General features: G+C 45.8%; 1 protein-coding gene and 1 long non-coding RNA gene across 9 annotated transcripts in view; one reads left to right on the plus strand and one right to left on the minus strand.

The window, feature by feature from the left end:
* The window catches only part of OPTN (optineurin), a 40,274-nt gene extending 23,949 nt beyond the window's left edge, over positions 1-16,325 (minus strand). For 3 of the 8 annotated variants that reach the window (XM_086714930.1, XM_086714932.1, XM_086714931.1), the window contains exons 1-4: positions 16,130-16,263; positions 7,801-7,977; positions 6,970-7,172; positions 1,809-1,991 (exon numbers count right to left, since the gene is read on the minus strand). In XM_086714930.1, the coding sequence (XP_086571056.1) occupies positions 1,809-1,991; positions 6,970-7,172; positions 7,801-7,966 (552 nt within the window). In that variant the 5' untranslated portion in view covers positions 7,967-7,977; positions 16,130-16,263. Of the gene's footprint in view, positions 1-1,808; positions 1,992-6,969; positions 7,173-7,800; positions 7,978-13,887; positions 14,217-15,193; positions 15,740-15,777; positions 15,896-16,129 lie in introns of those variants that run through there. The other 5 variants (XM_025930777.2, XM_025930776.2, XM_086714929.1 and 2 more) reach the window with 4 other exon arrangements.
* A 1,128-nt stretch (positions 16,326-17,453) lies between these two features.
* LOC147579512 (uncharacterized) overlaps positions 17,454-21,369 on the plus strand; it is a 28,830-nt gene continuing 24,914 nt past the window's right edge. Inside the window, exons 1-2 of the long non-coding RNA XR_015254027.1 lie at positions 17,454-17,636; positions 19,853-20,017. This is a non-coding gene — a long non-coding RNA (uncharacterized LOC147579512). The remainder of the gene's footprint in view (positions 17,637-19,852; positions 20,018-21,369) is intronic.

Here is a 21,369-nt window from a genome sequence, read left to right on the forward strand (position 1 = left end):
TGTCGGAACTTGCTGAAGCCACGTTGAAAAAGAGGCTGCTTTCTGTGGACAAGGCTCACACAAAGCACAAGGTTGGCTCCTATCAGAAATTCATACACACCGTGGGCCGTTTAAGGGAAGAAGAAGTCTAAGGCCCATTAAATAATTTGAAAGACACGTATATTCCAATGAACTTGCAGGAAAAATCTTCCGAAAATGCACAAAGATAGTTAATTCTGATTGTGCACATTCTTCCTAAATCTTAGGCAGCGTTTTCTGGTTCACAGAAACAAGGCAAGAAAAGCACATTTACGCTAAAAATAACTGTCACTATCAGATCAGTGAAGGAGCATATTATGCTAACCACGTGCCCTAAAGGAAGAAGCCTCATTTGGAAACTTCTGATATGCTCTTGGGACTTCCTGAATTTTGCCAGTTATTTGCAGAAGGTGAAAGCTGTTTGATCAAATTTGTTTCATAATCTTTGGTCATCTGCAGAAAGGGCACTCTACTCTGGCAGAGCGTGCTTTCCACTTGGTATTTTATTTATCATTTTGTTAATGTTTATTTATTTCCTAGAGAGAGACAGACCAGACAGACAGACAGACACAAAGCGTGAGCAGGGAGGGGCAGAGAGAGAAAGGGAGTCACATGGTCCGAAGCAGGCTCCAGGCTCCAAGGTGTCAGCACGGAGCCCAACGCGGGGCTTGAACCCACGAACTGTGAGATCATGACCTGAGCCGAAGCCGGATGCTTAACCAACTTGAGCCACCCAGACACCCCTCCATTTGGTATTTGAATTCTCCTGATTTCAGCTGCCATTAGTGCACCCAAAGATTTATTTGGGAGCATGTTTGGCAAGGTTATTGAGAGTCATCTCCCCATCCTATTACTCTTTAGGGCAGCAAATGAGTTGGAAATCAGAGATAGTCGTGCATTGCACTAGTAATTCTGACACGCCCAGAAGTTTAGCCCTTTACGAGTTCCCCACTACTTATTTCCAAGGTACGTTTTTCTCTCTCAGAGACACGATCTCTTTATCAGATGTACGGTTTGGCAAAGCTCAAAAGGACCTCGTCCTTAGGTGTTCTTCTCCCTCATTAATCCATCTTTTTTAGCAGCGATGAAGGGGAGGCCCTTCCGTGGTTCATCTACCTGCGCTGCTCTTCAGCCAGACCACGTGCATACCCAGATGTGGCCACAACAGATGCCACTCATGTGCTCAGGAACAGGCTGGCACCTGCCACTTCACTGTGTCACTGAGCTCACTGCATTTTCGGTTCCACAGAAATGTGTCAGACACTGTGGGCTTTAAACTCCGCTCTTGGAGGCACACGGGCAGCTGCTATTAGAGGTGGGGGCGAAGTCAAGGTCGACCCTCACCCATAACTCCAGTGGCTCTGCTCTTTTCTCCACTTCTTGTTTTTAACAAACCACAGTTCCTTGTAAGACTCGTTGGAAAAGGAAGGTTCTATTATTTTAAAGACATCAGTTTCCTGCATCGGATCATGATTCTACTCACCCAAGGCCAATGCTGACCACCCCTAAGGACCTGGCTTGAAAAAGTTGTTTTGTTTTTTTAGATCTGTCACAAAATGTCTGATTTGTCAGGACACATGGAAAGAAAAAAAAACTACCTCTTTTGTCATAAAAGGTAATCAACATTCTTCCATTGCAGCTACGATAAATCTCACGAGCATTATGTTATGCTTATAAACAGGAGCCAATTTATCTTGGCGATGGCGATGCTGAAATTCCCCCACCATCTAGGTGTCTACGTGAGGTTTTTTGTAATTTGCTTAAAACAAAATCAAAACCAGGACACTTACAGCCATCCTGATTTCAACAAAGGAGTCTTCTGAGGGGCCGCCTGAGTTCAGCTTGAGCTGTAGTTCAGACACGATGCCCAGCAGATCTGCCTTTTCAGCCTGAAGACGGGCCACCTGGGTCTTCAGCTGTTCCATTTCCTGGTCTGCTTCTGCCTTGGGGACTTTGGGGTCCCCAGTGGGGTCCTGGAAATGACGAGAAGCCAAGTGAGTCAGTGAATCAAACGAACACCTGGTCGTCAAACTCAAGTGTCCCCACACCCCACGGCAAGACAATTATGCTTTATGGTAGAAAATTCTAGCCTTTTCTTGGAGATGTATTTTTACGTAAATTTTAAAAAAGAAAAATTTACATAATTTTATTACATTCAAATAGAAAATTAAAATAACCTCATGACAAAAAGGAAAGACTTCCTCAGCACACTGGAATAATCTGATATGAAGATACCCAGTCAGACTTCGACGATGGTAAACTTGTAAGTTGTAGTCCAAAAATCTCAGGAAATAAGGGCATCAACCTCTTATCTTTTGTTCTTCCTACAAATGCATAACCCCCCACGCCCCCATACTTGTCATGTATAGTTAGAAGCCAAAGCATCAAGACGTTTCATTACTTGACACATAAATGGCCAAAGACAACAAAAGTTCCAAAATTCTCCAGGGCATGCAGGCTGGCTGCTATAATACACTACATTGGTGTTTTCAGGTTGCTAAAAGTAAGCCTGGTGAGAAATAAAAACTGAAAATTCAGAGGCTGCTACCAAAGGTAAAAAAAATTAACTTCTGGCCTATATACACATTAGTAATAAATATTCACCTTTCACTAACATCAAGTATGTGCTGCTTTCCTCTTGTTGTAATTATTGCACGTGGCATAAGAGAGAGACCCTGTTTAGATGCAATGCTTGCACTTGAGAGTAAGGAAAACAGATTTCAGTCCACACCCTGCTAATCGCTCTGTGTGCGGCCATGAGTGCATTCACTTAATGTCTTGGCCTATTTTGGCCTCTTTTGGTTTTCTTTTTCTTGGGTTAGAAAGGAAGATGGTGGCACCAAATGGTTTCGTTGGTCTCTTCCAGCTGTGACCTTGTAGACCTCTCTGGTTTCCTCCTCAGGAAACCTTCATTGCTTCTATACACATGGGACCACCAGAAATACATACCTGAGATCATCAGAGATTTACAACACATCAGAAAGTTCTCTCTCTCTCACACACACACATACACACACACCCCATGTCTCTAATAGATTTCCTGAGGAACTGTAAACCGACCCAGAGGCTCTGAGTGGAACCAAGAAAGCACCAGAAAGAATACATACGGATGATAAACCAGCTGGTCCAAGGAATAGTAGAAAGTGGAAGGAAACGGATTAATATGCAACAAGAGAGTGCCCCTCACACCAGTGAGATCGTGCTGTTCCTTCCCCAGGGGCCTTCCCTTGCCATGAAACCACCACAGGCCTGAGAGAAAAGAACTAATGGTGAACCTGAGGAGTCAGGCATGCAAGGAATGGTTACCAGCCTGTGCATCCTGTCTCGGTCATGACCCGTCCCAAAGAAACATAAATGTGCAGGGACAGAAACAATCAAAGGACAGGCACTCTTGGCCTGGAACCAGGAGGTAAGCAGGTGAGGGTGAGGCCACGCCCTATTAGGAATCTTCACATTTTCCTGTTGGACCCGTCTGAGGACATCTTCTAAATGGATTTTTAAAACAATCTTGGCATAAAGGGTAGGAAACAGAGTTTTAACCAAGTGTCTGAGGACAAGGGATATAAAGCCACGATCCTGGAATCTCAGACTGTCAGGTTAATTTCCTTTTTTGCAAGGGTGAGGATCTCTTCACTATCCTTGGGCAATTCGGAATCTACTTATTTGGCCGTAAAACCTTGTAAAATTACATGTTAAATCTCTTCATTTTACTAATGAGACCCTTTCCATTCCCTTCCTGGACTAGAATGCGTACATTTTATTCTCTCTGATCAACCCCAACTCCATCATTTGTTAACGTCTTTTATTACTGTTGAGTGCCTGCCATTGACTTTCATGCAACACAATGACTCTACATCTTGTGTGCTTGTATCATGTCTCCATCACGCTGTCCTGGAAATCTGCCCAGGTGAACATGCCATTTCATAATCCTAGAAGAAACATCCATCTAATGACCTCTGCCTCACAATCTGTACAATTAAAAGTTAAAAAGTTCTCTGTACAGATGATTATAATTTATGATTCCATGAAATTGGACAGAATAATAACTCAGCCTCACCCTGACAATCAGAAGGCAGATCTCCAAAGGAAATTCCCTACTCCCCTTTCCTTGTGTGGCACAGAACACGTGAGAGGCTCTGGTGGCTAGAGGGGACTCCCTGGAGAACCAGCAGCGAGGATGGGTCAGCAAGAGTGAGAAAAGTCAGAGGCTCTGAGGGCTTCAAGTCAGGAAAATGAGAGCCTAAATTTTACAAATCACCTCAACTGGTGCATGAAAAAAAACAGTAAAGAGGAGGCAGGGAAGCAATAGGCAGGCCTGGGAGGCGTATTTTGGGGGGAAAAGCTGATGACCAAGGGTTTTTGTTTTTGTTTTTAATTTTTTTTTCAACGTTTTTATTTATTTTTGGACAGAGAGAGACAGAGCATGAAAGGGGGAGGGGCAGAGAGAGAGGGAGACACAGAATTGGAAACAGGCTCCAGGCTCTGAGCCATCAGCCCAGAGCCCGACGCGGGGCTCGAACTCACGGACCGCGAGATCGTGACCTGGCTGAAGTTGGACGCTTAACCACCTGCGCCACCCAGGTGCCCCAACCAAGGGTTTTAAAGAGCTGTAAGTATCTCTGTCCAAGCACCCAAGTCCTGTGTCCCAAGGACTCACTTCTGAGTCTTGCTTATAGCTTGTTTAATCTGATCTTCTGCATTGCAAGAAGCTGTCCAGAGCTCCAGCTCTGTTCTCAACTTCTTCCAATAGTAGGACGCTTTAGGAAAACCCATAGGTAGACTATTTCAAGCAAAGTGCTTCTGGAAGCTTCTTTCTGAGCTCCAGTGCTATAGTCCCCAGCAGGCTGATGCCAGCTGTCAGCTCACATCCCAAAGACCAAGGAGGAAAACAGTGTAAGATATTTTCTTCCAGAGAGTAGAAAATACATTCATATATCCCACCAGGTGATCATGTCTTCAGAGCATTCTACCTCGAAAATATTTTGACACTGAGAGACTTCCCCCAAAGTAGTGACTTAATGCTCTTTGAAATGTAAGACAAGTTCAAGCATCAGATGTGAAGAGTCTGATCAGCAATGAATCGTTTCCCATACACACATAAGTTTATGAAAGCAGAATGTCCACGCTGTCCCATGAGCAGGGATTGAGGAGTAAAGCACTGACCTAAACCACAATATTTCTCTCAACAGCTCTTCATTCTTTAGATTATTCCAGCTTGTCCTCTTCTCATTACTTTCTTTCCTTTTTCTTTCTTTGCACTCTTTACCCAAGAAATTAGAGGTCAATGGAGCTCAAGGTATCTCAAGGAAATCACTGATGCCTCAATTCCATCCTCCCTGAGCCAAACCAGTGCTCCATCCTTCTGAGGGCTGCTAAGTTCAAGGTTGGGGAGAAAGTGACGAGCAGATGTCCATCCTAATGAACAATGTCCAGTGAGCCTTAGAATATGGGCAGACGCTTCAAGTGTGTTCTGACACAACCTGTTTTCTTCCACTCACATCTTTAACATCCACTCCCAGCTGGGGGCACTTTTCTCCGGTTCTCTGGGTCGATGAAAATGTAGCAACCCTACAGCCTCCTGCCACAACATGATGTGTCGCACCATTTTCCAAAAGTAAATGTAAAATGTAAATTGAGGAATCTCTATGGTAGACTGGGGGGAAGGACAAGATCGGTAAGCAAAACTTCCCAGCCATAGATTTTGTTTTTTTAATGCTTATTTATTTTTGAGAGAGAGAGGGAGAACACCGAACGTGCGCAGGGGAGGGGCAGAGAGACAGAGGGAGACACAGAACCTGAAGGCGGCTCCAGGCTCCGAGCTGTCAGCACAGATGCAGGGCTTGAACTCACAAACCATGAGATCATGACGTGAGCCAAAGTCGGACGCTTAACCAACTGTGCCACCCAGGTACCCCCCGAATCACAGATTTTTTTTTAATGCAATTTTATATCAAAGACAGAAACTAAAAGCTAACCCTTGGGTGGTTCTAGGCAGAGGTTATCTGCACCGTCTACAATGAATACAAAATACTGATTTATAACTACAACCTTCTTTTGACTATAATCACTATGGTCAAAGCTGTACAAACTTCCTTGCCCCAACAGAAATCATACACGACCCTTGAAGTTGCAACCAACCTTCTCAGCAAGAACAGTATTTTCTTTCTTTTTATTTATTTTTTTCAAATGTTCATTTATTTTGAGAGAGTCCCAAGCAGGCTCCACACCGTCAGCGTGGAACCTGACATGGGGCTCAACCCCATGACTCCTGGGATCATGACCTGAGCCGAATCAAGAGTTGGATGCCCAACTGCCTGAGCCATCCAGGTGCCCCAATTTTTTCAAGATGATACAAAACACTTGTCTAGATGGGACGCCTGGGTGGCTCAGTCGGTTGAGGGTCCGACTTTGACTCAGGTCATGATCTCGCTGTGATTTCGAGCCCCACGTCGGGCTCTGTGCTGACAGCTTGGAGCCTGGAGCCTGCTTCAGATTCTGTGTCTCCCTCTCTCTCTGCCCCTCCCCCGCTCATGCTCTGTTTGTCTGTCTCTCTCTGTCAAAAATAAATAAACATTTTTAAAAAATTAAAAACAGGGGCGCCAGGGTGGCGCAGTCGGTTAAGCGTCCGACTTCAGCCAGGTCACGATCTCACGGTCCGTGAGTTCGAGCCCCGCGTCGGGCTCTGGGCTGATGGCTCAGAGCCTGGAGCCTGTTTCCGATTCTGTGTCTCCCTCTCTCTCTGCCCCTCCCCCGTTCATGCTCTGTCTCTCTCTGTCCCAAAAATAAATAAACGTTGAAAAAAAAAATTAAAAAAAAAAAAATTAAAAACAAAACAGAACTCGTCTAGCCTAAACCGTAAAAAGTTTGATCTAGAAGTCTAGATGAGTAAGATTCCACTCTAAATGTAACTAAAAGAAAATAAAATCGTAACAGATCAGTCTGCTCACTCACCTCAAGGGGCCTTTCTGTTTTCCCTTTTAGTTTTCTGAGTTCTTCCTTTAATTTTTCATTTTCATGACTCAAAGCCACGAGACGCTCTTTGGCTTCCTTGCTCTGTATCTCAAAAAATAGGCGTTCTTCCTTCTGTTTCTCTGTCCAGGCTGAAAGCTCTTCAAATCGCCCTTTCATAGCCTGATTATTCAGCTTCATGGCTTCTGTAGGAGGTTCAGAGTGAGAGTGTCGCGCATCAGACTTGACTGGATGAATCCCACCTCCCTCTGGACTACCCTCACCCTGTAGCTCGGAATCCAAAGAAGCCGTACTTGGCCTGGGCCCCAGGCTCAGCAGCTAAAAGACTGTAGCAAGGTGAGTGGTTTTTGTTTCCAGATAGGACGAGGGGGTCTAATGTTGTTTCTCGTCCTCCAAAGACTCCAGAAAACAAAACTGGTTTGGGTGCCTCTGCTACAGCCCACGTGGTAGGGCACAGCCTCCAACACCGGTCCTGCCAGAAGCCATGGCCTGAGACACTGGGATGCTCTCTGTGAACAAGGGCATGTTTAGGACTAACTCTGGAATAATAGCAGCATTTCTCCCTGTTTCCTTCTAAACGGGCTAAATGTCACTGTGCCATTTCCCTGAGGTACGTAAGTGCTTTTTATTCTTACCTGCATCCCGAGGTAAACATTGGCAGCAATGTCAGCCTTACCAAAAGCTAAACTCTGGGCTCTCTCTCCAGGTAGTGCAACGGAGAGAAGGGAGCTCACCATCAAGGCTTTTCGCAAAGAGAGGTGGTTCACGAAGTCCCAGGGTGGATGGAGAACACGGGGGCCGGCGGCCGCTCACCTTTGAGCTGATGGTTCTCGGTCAGGAGCTCCTTCATCTGCTGTAGCAGTTCCTCTGGTGTGAACGTGTCCAGATTTGGGTGGGCCAGGTTGGGGGGTCCATTTCCTGTGGTCTCACTGGGGCTGTCCCCCTTTTCAGTCAGGCAGCTAAGTGGTTGGTGGGACATGGCAGAAGGACCTACGGAAAAGTCACAGGCTGAAAACAGAGCTGTCTTCCCTCTGCGAGGGGTCCCCACGAGCCCCGCAAATCCACTGGCAATTGCTGGTGAGTTTTCCAAAAGGTGCCTACTTCCCCTCCAATTAGATTTTGGACATTTTTGATTCTTCCTTTAAAAAAAATTTTTTTTAATGTTTATTTTTGAGAGAGACGAGGGGGGGAAAGGGAAAGGGGGAGAGGGAGAGGGAGGGAGAGGGAGGGAGAGGGAGGGAGAGGGAGGGAGAGAGAGAGAGAGAGAGAGAGAGAACAAGTGGGGGAGAGGCAGAGAGAGAGGGAGACACAGAATCCGAAGCAGGCTCCAGGCTCTGAGCTGTCGGCACAGAGCCCAACATGGGGCTTGAACTCACGAACCGTGAGATCATGACCTGAGCCGAAGTAGGACGCTCAACTGACTGAGCCATCCAGGCGCCCCTGCTTTTTCCTTTTAAACAAAACATGTCTGTGCTAGCTTCAGTATGTATGCATGTACATGTGCGTCCATGTGAGTGGGGGCAGCGACGAGCTGCGACATGAGGAAGAAAAGAAAAGCATGACAATGTGATAATTAGGACAGAGGGATTCATGAAGGCTTTAAACATGTATTTGTAGACATGGGTAAAGTATCATTAAATTGGTTTTCCCAAGCAAATCTTTGAAGTTCAAATCTCTCTGCTGTGGGTGAACTGCACAGAAAGTGAATTATATGTCAATAAAGCTGTTTAAAAAATCTCTAGGGGCGCCTGGGTCTCTCTGTCTCTCAATAATAAGTAAACGTTAAAAAAATTTTTTTTTTTAATCTCTGTATTTCAGCTCTTATATTTTTGGCTAAGAGAAAAGGAAGAACTAATGCATTCTAGATGCTTCCTACATGCTGAATCACTGCACCAGACACGTCAGTTTCTAATCCTCACTCAAACTCAGCTAGATGGCTATTTTGCAGGAGAGAGAGCTGAGTTTGCAGAGGATTTATAGCTCGTCCAAGGTCACTTAAGAAGAGGTGTGACCGGGCGTTAGTGATGATTCCAAAACCCAGCTCTGGAATACAACAAAGATGCTACTGAATATTTAGGCTTCAGTGTTCAACAATTCTGCAAAGCACACTTACAAGATGAAGAGATCCTGCTTACTGACGGCATGTTCTGAGAATATTTTAAGCACACCACTTTATTTTGTAGAGGGGTCAATGTGGTCATAAATAAGACAGACGAGTGTATCCCAAGTCCATTTATACATGACCTACCACCTGGGCAAACAGAGGAATCTTTTCTAACAACTGGCTACATGCTATAGGCAAATGTTTTCTTTTTGGGGCTTCGTGAAGATGATGATAAGTCTTTTCACGACAACTACAGAGTCACCAAGCTGGTCAGTGGAAGGCGCAGAAGGCTACGCGTGCTCTCTCTGATACATCACTGGCTCAGGACATCTACGTATGCTCACGGTGACCACATGTTAAAATGCAACCAGACACAGGTGCCTCTTCCCCATCCCAACAGGAGGCAAGGCCTGGGACTCTCTGGGGGTCCCCTGAACCCGAGAGCCTGGCGACTTGTTTTTGGTCTGAAGGAAGCCGCACGCAGGACAGCAGGCCCTGACTCCTCCCCTGTGCGGCCAGCTTAAGGAGAGGCCTTCTCATGAAACGCTTTAATGAGGATAGGGATTTATGAAGTGAAAAACACTGACGAAGCAGGCTCCTCAACTGTGAGCCTTTAGAAGGTATCTATGGTTCATGTAGCCTAATACATTTACAAGAGAGGTGTGCCCTTGGCCTTTGGTGACTGGAATAGACTGCTTTTGTTTTCCCCAATAATTTGGACAAAAACAATTTGGAGAATGTCAGTTTCTGGCTTTCCATAGCATTCATTGTTGCACAGTATGAGGTCAGAGCTAACGCTTAATAAACATGGATTCTTCCTAAATAGCCGAGGAATACTAAAATTCTAGGTAAGAGACCTAAAGATACAGTCCTCGCAATGTGTACCATCTAGTTGCCAATGTTCAATTTGCTCAGCTCTTCAGTGATTATACTTTGCAAAAGTAAATGAGGGGCGCCTGGGCAGCTCAGTCAGCTTTTGACTTCAGCTCAGGTCATGATTTCACGGCTCGTGAGTTCGAGCCCCACAATCGGGCTGTCTGCTGTCAGCAAAGAGCCCACTTAGGATCCCGTCTCCCTCTCTCTCTCTCTCTCTGCCCCTCCCGCCTCGTGTGTGTGCATGCTCTCTCTCAAAAATAAATAAACACTTGAGGGGCGCCTGGGTGGCGCAGTCGGTTAAGCGTCCGACTTCAGCCAGGTCACGATCTCGCGCTCCGTGAGTTCGAGCCCCGCGTCGGGCTCTGGGCTGATGGCTCAGAGCCTGGAGCCCGTTTCCGATTCTGTGTCTCCCTCTCTCTCTGCCCCTCCCCCGTTCATGCTCTGTCTCTCTCTGTCCCAAAAATAAATAAACGTTGAAAAAATAAATAAATAAAATAAAAAAAAATAAATAAACACTTGAGAAAAAAAAAAGTAAATGGAAACATTTCACGGATGTTTTTTAAGAAGCCCCCAGGCAGTTCTCTAGAGATGTGCTTGGTTTCATTTTACTGTATACACATTTCTCCTTCATGGTTTTTCCAAGAGAGAGGAAAGGGGAGAGAAAAGGAGTGAAGAGGGGAAGGGCAGGCAGGGGAGAGGAGAAGAGAAAGATTTTCCCTTGAAAATTATTCAGGTATTTTTCCTCCTCGACTTTCTTTACACCCCTCCCGAGGCTTTAAACACAGCTCTTATAAAGTTAAAACTGGTTGTGGCTCTTCTAACTTTTTCAGGTTGCCCAGATTTTCTAAGGACATGAAGGGAAAAAGCAGGCTCATGCTAAGGAGGATGGTAGAAAAAACACTGGGTACCTGAAACAGATGTGTGACCTCTTATGATGATTTACTGACCTGTCTAGCAAATGATGATCATTTCAGTTGCTTCCAGCCGTCAAACACCAGGAAAAGTATTCTTGAGTTTCTATGAAGATCGGAATCCAACCCTACCCTCCAATACCCCAGCACCCTCACGGCCATGCCACCCTCTTTCACTAATACATAGGCCTGTCCTAATCACAGCAAGCTCTTCATTATCCAGCATTGTAGGAAAGACTTGGTCATTCAAATGTCATGGTAAATAAGTTAGCATATATGCCAAACATAAGCATGTACATACTCGTTACCAAATTTTTACTAAAAGCAATTTAATCGCTTTTCAGGGATTCAAAGAGTACCCTATGATTTTAGAGTATTTTGGGAGCATTGTTATGAGTTTATGAGTACACTGCCTATGTGAAATGTCTATTGGTAGAATACCTGTTAGAGAAAGCTGAATTTTCTAAGTCTTTAACACCACCTGATGCTGCATTCAATTGAACAAACACAGAATGCATTATAACTTCTTGCACACATCTTCAAAGGTTATAGAAATTGGAACTAAGCCATTTATTCCAAGTTTCTATCTAGTAACAGATTTTCTTTGTTTTTTTTTAACCGAATTTCCCATAAAAATCCAAATAATCTGGATCTAAAAGGTGTCATTTCTTTTTTCTTTTTCATTTTGTTAAAAAAAATTTTTTTTTTTAACGTTTATTTATTTTTGAGACAGAGAGAGACAGAGCATGAACAGGGGAGAGTCAGAGAGAGGGAGACACAGAATCCGAAACAGGCTCCAGGCTCTGAGCTGTCAGCACAGAGCCCGACGCAGGGCTCGAACTCACGGACCTCGAGATCATGACCTGAGCCAAAGTAGGCTGCTTAACCGACTGAGCCACCCAGGCGCCCGCCCCTCTTTTTCATTTTGAATGTAAGTTCTATGTCCAACATGGGCCTTGAACTTGTGACCCCAAGGTCAAGAGTTGCATTTTCTACCAACTGGGCCAGCCAGACACCACTGAAACATGTGTCTTTTTCCTTCCTTCCTTCCTTCCTTTCTTCTTTCTTTCTTTCTTTCTTTCTTTCTTTCTTTCTTTCTTTCTTTCTTTCTTTCTGTGAGTGGGGGTGGAGATGGGAGGAGTTGAGGGAGAGAAGGAGAGGGAGAGAGATGGGGAGAGGGAGGGGGGAGAGGGGGAGGGAGAGAAAGAGAGAATCCTAATTGGCTCCAGGCCTAGTGCAGAGGCTCAATCTCACACGGGGCTCAATCTCATGATGCTGAGATCATGACCTGAGCTGAAATCAAGAGTCAGATGCTTAACTGACTGAACCATCCAGGGGTCATTTCTTTTCTTTCTTTTTTTTTTTTTAATATAACTTATTGTCAAGTTGGCTAACATACAGTGGATACAGTGTGCTCTTGGCTCTGGGGGTAGATTCCTGTGATTCATCGTTTACATACGACACCCAGTGCTCATCCCAACAAGTGCCCTCTTCAATGCCCATCACCCATTTTTCCCTCTCCCTGGCACCCCCATCAACTCTCAGTTTGTTTTCTGTATTTACGAGTCTCCTATGGTTTGCCTCCATCCCTCTCAGTTTGTAACTATTTTCTGAAATGTGTCATTTCTAAGCAAAGGTGGTATTTAATGACAGAAGGGCAAATGAATTTAGCACGGGATCTGTCAAGATTCCACCCATGAGGAAGAAGGCGAACTACCTGGACGGTGGAAGTTCAAAGGCAAAATCTCCTAGATTTTATTCCAAGATCTGGTATTTGAATTCTAAAATATATTATCATTTTTAATTCCAGAGGTCAAGTAATTATAGCAATGACTTGACTTTGTGGGCATGATGGGCACGAGCTTAAATTTCATTTACGAGTTGGCTTTACAAATGATCCAGTCCAGACATTCAATGCAAGAATGTCTTGTTTGATTTCCATGGAAGACGGTCATATAGAGCAATCTTGAAAGACTTCAATGACAGAAAATACGTGCAATGACTTTAGCAGGCAACTGCCTGTTCTATTACAGGATGGTTCGTATCATCAGAAACTCATTTTGTATCGGGCACAAATCTGCCTTGTACTGTCCACCCACTGGATGTTGGGCCAGTGAGCATAATACAGAATAAGTCCAGGCCCTTACCCCGGTATGTCTGATGTTCCAAAGTTGCTTAATAAGCATTCATAGGTTCAACCCCCACATGGATAAATTAATTTTAAAACAGTGAAAATCTTATTTCTTGACCAGAGACAATAGGTGGCTATCGGCAAATTCTGATTTGGGATCACAAAGGACTAAGAACCCACGACTGCATCAACCAGAACCATCATCATCCTGGGAAAAGAATTCAAAGTATGTATCCTATCAAGGGGGAAAAAGAAGCTTCACATTTTCTGCCAGAAATGGTATTCTGATTTTGGGATTTGCTGACATACAGAAAATGGAAATAACCTCATCACATAAGGCAGGGCCGTGGGAGTCATTCTTGTTTCTCCATTCCCTCTTATCCCGAGTCTAATGGGTCACCAAGTCCTGGCACTTGTTACCTCCTCCCCGTCCCTGCTAGCTTAGGTCCAGCCCTTCTTGTTGTCTCAATTACAGCAATGATGTGCTCCACAGAGTATGGGATTTTTGTCTATTGTGTCCACCACTGTGTCCCCAGCACCTAGAAAACTTGCTGAAGAGTCTCCTACATGGTCTGACTTCTGTCTTTCCACCGCAGGTCCACCACCTCCCTGGTTTCTTACCCCGCATGAAGCCACCGTCCTGCTTAAAACCCTTCCCATATAACACAGAGTTCCAGCTCCCAAGTGGGAAAAACTCGGCATTCCAGAGTCTGGCCCTCACTCACCCACCGGTATCATCTCCTGTCACCATGCCACTCGCACCCAAGGCACATTGAACAGCTCACAGTTCCCTGCCTTCTTCTGCTTCTCTGCCCTTATCTCTGTTCTCCCCTCTGCACAAAATGTGTGGTCCCACTTTTGCCCTGGCAAATACCCACCAGACAGTTCGATGTCCAGTTGAAATAGACGTCCTGTGAAAAACAAACTTTTCTTTCCTCTAAGTACTCAGTAGCACTTGGCCCTGGCCTTGGCCTGCAAAATCCTATAATCATCCCTCGCCAGTCTATCTTCCATCAAACTTCCGCGAAGGTCTCCATGTTATTCTCCCTTGGGAGCAGCACACAGCAGGCTCTCAGCAAATGTTTGTTGAAATGAAATGAAAATACAGTGTAACGAAGTATTTTAAGGACTAACACTTACAAAACACTTTCTGCTATGTAGGTGACAAACCCAGCATGTGAGTACTACGACTTTTTCTACAGTTCCGTGGCACTCATTTCCAGATTCTTGAACTTGACTTTTAAAACTCGTTTTGAAAATTAGTACTGTTTCTTCTATCATCCCCAAAGGTATCTGGGTATCATTTGGGAATATACATTCTATTATTCAACCCTCATATGCGTGTCAAAACGAAAACCTTTAAAATAATATCTTCCTCTGAGTGAAATACATTTCACTTTTTAAAACCAGACAGCAGTTTCTTCATTTTCATTTGGATTCACTAATCCCATAGATGCCAAACAACATCTCAAATAGTTCAAGTCTCTATAAAATTCAGAAAAAGCTGGGCTTGGAGAAAAAAATAGCCATTTTCCCTGCTTAAGGGAGAGGGTTCTGTAGAAAGTAATACAAAAGCCAGTTCTTTTCAAGAGTTAAGTTGGGTGTTTTTTGTTGTTGTTGCTTTTTTTGGTACTTAATGTAAGTTTCCTTTTTTTTAGTATTTATTTATTGATTATTATTTAATTTACATCCAAGTGAGTCAGCATATAGTGCAATAATGATTTCAGGAGTAGAATCCAGTGATTCATCCCCTACATATAACACCCAGTGCTCCTCCCAACCAGTGCCCTACTGGATGCCCATGACCCATCTAACCCACCCCCCACCCAAAACCCCTCCAGCAACCCTCAGTTTGTTCTCTGTATTTAAGAGTCTCTTCTGGTTTGTCCCCCTCACTGTTTTTATATTATTTTTGATTCCCTTCCCTTCAAGAATAAAGTTTTTGTTTTTTTTTGGAAGGATCAATTGGATTCCATAGCACAATGTACAACCTGAGATCGGTTACCAAAAAAAAAAAAAAAAAAAAAAAAAAAAGAAAAGAAAAGAAAAAGGGCTATTTTTATAATGTTGCACATAATATACAAAGAACCACTAAAACTGGCCCAGGAGAATAACAGAAAATATTCACCCGGAAGATTCCAGTCACTGTCCTGTCTCTCCAGGCCATATTTAAAGTTCACTTACCTTGTTCATTTCAGGGCAGTTCCTAGCCTTAGCCTCTGCTCCAAGATCTCTCCTCCTCAGTACAAACCAGGCATCTCCTGGGAAGTAGCCAGGATTCCCTAGCTCTTCTCTCCCTCCCCAAAGAGCAGGGGTGGGGGGGGGGGTGGTGGTGGTTCTCCTGTTAATAGTGCTGCCTTGCTTAACCAGATCTGAGGCTTTTCAGGTCCTAGCACCACCTTACTGGTCTACGGCTCTGTTTTCCATTTCATCCTTCAACAAGTTCTGTGGCATACATTTCCATACAACAGTTTTCCCGGGAAAGGACGCCAGACCAGAATCTGGGTTTCGTTTTCTCTTTGCAGTGTTTTACTCTTCCTCCAGCTTATGCTTTTCCGACAGTAAGAACTATTCTTTGGGGTTCTCAGCCTCAACTAGTATTCATAGCTATGTGTGTTTATACACACAAACGCATAACATACACACATGCTCTCCTGGACACAACGGCTGTTCAGAAGTCCCACTGCCTTAGAGACAGGTCACTTGTTCCTTAGTGTTCCTGGGCTATCTCATAAAGCTAGGTTAGTTTTTGTTTCTCAAAGGTGTACCTTTAACCGCTTCCCATATATTGAGGAACTGGCTGGCTGATCATTCCCAACCTGCGGGAGGATGTCATCCTTAAACCATCTCCGTGACCTACAGAGGAAGTCACCTGCGGCCAGCCGGGCCGGTAAAAAAAGGGGGAGGGCGCTTTGCGATGGCCGCCCCGCAGCCCTTTCCCACCAGGTCAGGTTCCGCCCAGGCCTGGAAACCCTCCCAGGAGAGGGGACGCCCCACCCCTCGCCACCCACACCCCCACAGGCTCGGGGTCGCACGGAAGGGGGCCGCGGAAACAGCTTCCAGGGCGGAAAGGGGGTCGCCGCCTCGCCGAGCCCCTGCCCGCCCCCTGCCCCCACTCACTCAGCGCCGGCGCTCCGGACTCTCTCGGGGTCACTCCTTCCTCGGCATCGTGCCCGCAGGGGGAGGGCTCCGGACCCGGATGCAGACGCCGACCGGGGCACCGGCCGGGGGCGGCGGCGGGCGCTCGGGGAGCCTCAGGCCGACTTGCTGCCTCGCGACACCGCCCAGCGCAGCTCAGCTGACCGCCGCGCCGGCCTCCGCGCCTCCGCCGGGAATTTCCCGGGCCCCGCCCCCCGCCGCCGCGCCCCCCCCCCCCACAGGCCACGCCCCTCCTCTCCCCAGCGCGCGTTCCCGGTGGGCAGAGTCAGAGCCCAGCAGCTCGCGTAGGTCGAGGCCCCCGCCCCGGGAAATGAGGGTTACCCTCGTCAGTGGACTGCCGTGACCCGCGGCGCTCATTTAAACAAATTAAAGGAAGTGTGTGGGGGCAGTCTTCTGCGCTGGAGTCGCAGGGGCTCGACCGAAAAAGGAGGACGATCCCAGGCATCCTTGGATGGAAGCCTCGATCTCTATTTAAAAGCTTTACATCTAGATATAGTTAACTGAGCATGCTTGACTTTCCATCCGGCTTTGCCCTTAAAATAGACCTTTAATTAAAGACACAAAGCCTGCAGGGTGCTTCTTGGGCCCTTTGTTCCCAGGGAGGAGGCCAGCTGTTGACGCCTGGATGAATCAGGTGTGCCAAGGCAGGTGGGATTACTGGATGACCTGGACTGTTTGGGGAAGTAGAAGTATTGATTTACTGTACCGGAGGAGGGAAGATACCTCCGGATTAGATAGAATTAAAAGGGAGGAAACAAGACGAGGAAGGAGGAAGGACCACAATAATTTGCAACCTAAGCGCCGAAAGAAGGGTTGAGCAAGGACGCAGACGCAAGACCCCGAAGGCAGCTGATAGCGAGGTCAAGGCGGTGCAGCCGGTGACCCCGCAACGGGACCCCTATGCCAGACAAGAAAACAGAAATGGGAGAGGGGGAGGAAGGGAAAGGGGAGGGTCTGAGAGCAGGTTTGTGCCAAAGATCAGAAAGGACTTAAAATACCATATACCCTAATCTGTAACTCTTGACCCCAGAAGAAGTCTGAGGTTTTATTCTCTGAACTGCAAAATATCAGGCACTAACCCTAACCCTACCCCCTAACCAAGACAAAAACAAAACAAAACAAAAGACTGCATACGGGGGAAGAGCAAGTAGCAATGAAAAGGCTGACGCTGCCCAGCAGGAATACGGCAGCATGTGGTTGTGAGTCCAAACTGCCTACTGGTTGGAAGGAAATGGGGGCGGGGAATCCTAATCCTAACGGGAAAAGGCAGACGCGCCCTCTCCTGGCATCTCGGAAGAATTCTGTTTCACTTTCTAGACCGCCAGCTCGTCAGGCTCCGCCTGCCGGATCTTTGACATCAATCACCCTTGAGTTAACCTCCAGAACTGGGCAGAGGGGTAGCGTGTCAGTACCCGCCCCCACACGCAATTCCCGAGTGTCCCTCCTGCGTCTGTTAGGGGTGCCTGGGGTGAGTCACACTCCCTTTGGGTTTCTTTCTACTATTTTAAACCATATTAAGGTGAGATAAAAGGAATATTCGAGAATTTGGGGGCGGGGAGGTGCGGGAGGAAGGTCGTACACAGGCTGCACTCGGCTGGGGAGTAGGGAGGTTAGAGTTGAGTTTCTGGTAGAGAAAGTGGTCGAGGTGGTTTTCTCAGCAATGAAGAAAGGGGCCTTTGAAGCATTGAGCACCCCTGCTACTTCTTAGCTGTGTGACCTTGGACAAGTTACTTCATCTTGCTGTGCCACATTCTCTTTATCTGTAAAACCCAGAAAGTTCTGAGGAGCAAAAGCCTTTCAGTTTGCGGGAGATCCGCGTTCACACCACCTTCTCTTCCTCCTCCTCCCCCTCCTCCTTCTCCTCCTCCTTCTTCATGTTTATTTAATTTTGAGAGAGAGAGAGAGAGAACACAACGGGAGGAGGGGCAGAGAGAGGAAGAGGGAAAATCCCAAGCAAGCTCCACGCTGCCAGTGCAGAGCCAGATGCTGGGCTAGAACTCACAAACTGTGAGGTCATCACCTGAGTTGAAATCAAGAGTTGTACACTTAACCGACTGAGCCACCCAGGCGCCCTGCTTCAGACCTTCTTGGGGAGTTATGTTGCAGAAATTACACACTTTGTAATACATTACTGTATCATCTTTCTGAAATCCAAAAATCTCTGAATTCTGAAACCGGGGCTTGCTCCAGAGGCTTTGAATAAGGACTTTGGATCTACAGCGATGACTGCCTCAGGCCGTTGTGAGGCTTAAAGGCTAAAACGTGTGAAACAACCTGGTGCACAATGCCAGCTGCTGTTATGTTGCTGGTGTTAGAGCCCTCTCTGTTTCTGAGCCGGAGTCCAGGGTGGTGCTTCCTTCCTCTCACCCTTCCCTGAGTAGATAGAATCTAAGTGTAGATAAGAAGACTAAAATTATGACACGCTTTTAGCTGTTCACTGATGTGGTCTTGTGGTAGGTGAGAGCAAAGCACTGGGGCAGGATATTTAGTGAGATATTCATTTGTTTCATGCTTTCTGTGTTCCCCCCACCCCCCACCCCCGCCCCCGCTCTGTTTGTAGAAGGCAGCTCATCCCTTTGTAGTTCCTGGTTCCTACCTCGAGGACATTTGCAGGATTCTTGGATAAACAGCCTTTCTTCTTGTCTTTTGAGAAAGCCCAATGTCAGTAAATACATGATCTACCCCAGGTGTCCTGGAGGGGAGGGGAGAGAGGCCAGGTGGTGTGTGTTAAAGCAAAATGAACAAAACTTTTAGTTTCTAGAAGAAGAAGAAAAGAAGAAGAAGAAGAAGAAGAAGAAGAAGAAGAAGAAGGAGAAGAAGAAGGAGAAGAAGAGGGGTGCCTGGGTGGCTCAGTTGGTTAAGCATCTGACTGAGCCAGCTCATGATCTCACAGTTGTGAGATCGAGTCCCACATTGGGCTCTGTACTGACAGTGCGGAGCCTGCTTGGGAGTCTCTCTCTCTCTCTGCCCCTCCCCCCTCAAAATAAATACATAAAAAATGGTTTTTTAAAAAAAGGAAAAGAGTTTTATGTGAGCGCAAGTGAGGACAGCTGCTCTGGATAAATAGTCCTCACGAAGAGGAGAGTGCTCTGGAGAAAGAATGAGAATGTTTGATGCAGGGTTATATATATGTTGTTTACATCAAGGGTTACAATTCACCATGACATAAGACATTTCAGAAAATTACAAACTTTATCTTATGTTTTAGTATGTACAAGGTTGCGGGCATCAGAGACATGGGAACTCAGGGGGATTCTTATTCTTATCTCTAGAAATGTTTCTTTTAGGTTATTTACTAATGAAGCAGACGCATAGTGTGTGATCGCAGCAGAAATAGTGCCCCTGTTTTGAAGTTTGGTTAAATCATTCTCACTTTGGTGAAAGTTAAAAACAGGAAGGCAAACCATAAGAGACTCTTTTAACTACAGAGAACAAACTGAGGGCTGCTGGAGGGGAGGTGGGTGGGGGATGGACTAAATGGGTGATGGGCATTAAGGAGGGCACTTGTCGGGATAAGCACAGGGTTATATGCAAGTGAGGAATCACTGAATTCTACTCCTGAAACCATTATTACACTATATGTTAACTAACTTGAGTATAAGTAAATTAACAAAAAAAATATAACTTCCCTGAGAGCCCAGGAGCAGAGCCCACAGCATGAAGAGTTGAAATTTTCTTTATCAGGTGGGAGGCTTTCACAGCAGTTGGACCAAAGTGTGACTCCCCCAAAGTGGAAGAAGTGTAGAGGTTGGTGGCCTCAGGGGCATCAGGCTCAAGGCTCAGACCCTTTGCCTGTTGATGATACTGTGATTGAACATCCAGAATACGGAGAAGTTATTCTGCTTTAAGGTGACGAAAGAAAAAGCATTTGTCAGTTTCTCTTGGAGGCTGGCGGTGTCACAGAGAAACAGCTTAAGGTTCACTGATTCTAAAGTTAAGAATTTCTTGAATAATTTTGTTCTCTGAACCCAGTTTGGCTGCCTTGTGAAATGATTCTCTGCAGTAAACAAACTTTTCATTTATTTCATCATAAAAACTTCCATTCACATCTGCGTGCTTATGGGAAACATAGGGTAGGTGGGCTAGTAACATGTAAGAAAATTGCAGTAAGATAGTAAACAAAACCCTCTACCATCATAATGTGTTTCCAGTGGAAAGTATTTTGAGTGTTTATTTCTTTAATTTTCAGTTTATTATTGTTCACTTGATGAAATGTTTTTGTGCTAAACCATAGATGTTGCAGCTTAACAAAAAAGAAAAATCTAAGAAACCCCCCCCCCCCAACTATACTATAGATCTGCCTGTACTATGATTCCATCTATATGAAACATCCAGAATGCAGAAAGCAGACCTGTGGTTGCCTGGGGTTGGGAATGGCTTTGACTGCCAGTGAGTTCAAAGGGATTTTGGGGGGTGATGAAAATATTCTAAAACTGGATTGTAACGATTATCACACACTCTATTGGCATAATTGAAATCATTTTTTTTTTTATTTTTTATTTTTGGGACAGAGAGAGACAGAGCATGAACGGGGGAGGGGCAGAGAGAGAGGGAGACACAGAATCGGAAACAGGCTCCAGGCTCCGAGCCATCAGCCCAGAGCCTGACACGGGGCTCGAACTCACGGACCGCGAGATCGTTACCTGGCTGAAGTCGGACACTTAACCGACTGCGCCACCCAGGCACCCCTGAAATCATTTTTTAATAATTTTTTAACGTTTATTTATTTTTGAGAGACAGAGAAAAACAGAGCACAAGCAGGAGAGGGGCAGAGGGAGACACAGAATCCGAAGCAGGCTCCAGGCTCTGAGCTGTCAGCACAGAGCCCCACGTAGGGCTCGAACCCACAAACCGTGTGAGATCATGACCTGAGCTGAAGTCGGAGGCTTAACCGACTGAGCCACCCAGGCACCCAGCATAATTAAAATCACTGAACTTACAATGGGTGAATTTTGTAGCGTGTAAGTTATACCTCAGTAGGGCTGCAAAGCAACACCAGAAAGCACACTGGAGCCTGAAATAAATAAGCATGATGTCTGATAAAAGGGTTACACCCCTTCCTCTGCTGGGCCTGCGGTGTAGTGACCGAGGCAGTCAACTACTCCGTAGCTGAGCCGGATCTGGGCTTTGTTTAAACTCCAATTAGATTCAGCTCACCATTGGCTCCAAATATTCTGAGGATGGCTTCCTCAGTGAAGTTT

This window comes from Puma concolor, chromosome B4, assembly GCF_028749965.1.
Source record: "Puma concolor isolate L17-30 chromosome B4, mPumCon1.1.hap2, whole genome shotgun sequence".
NCBI lineage: Eukaryota > Metazoa > Chordata > Mammalia > Carnivora > Felidae > Puma > Puma concolor.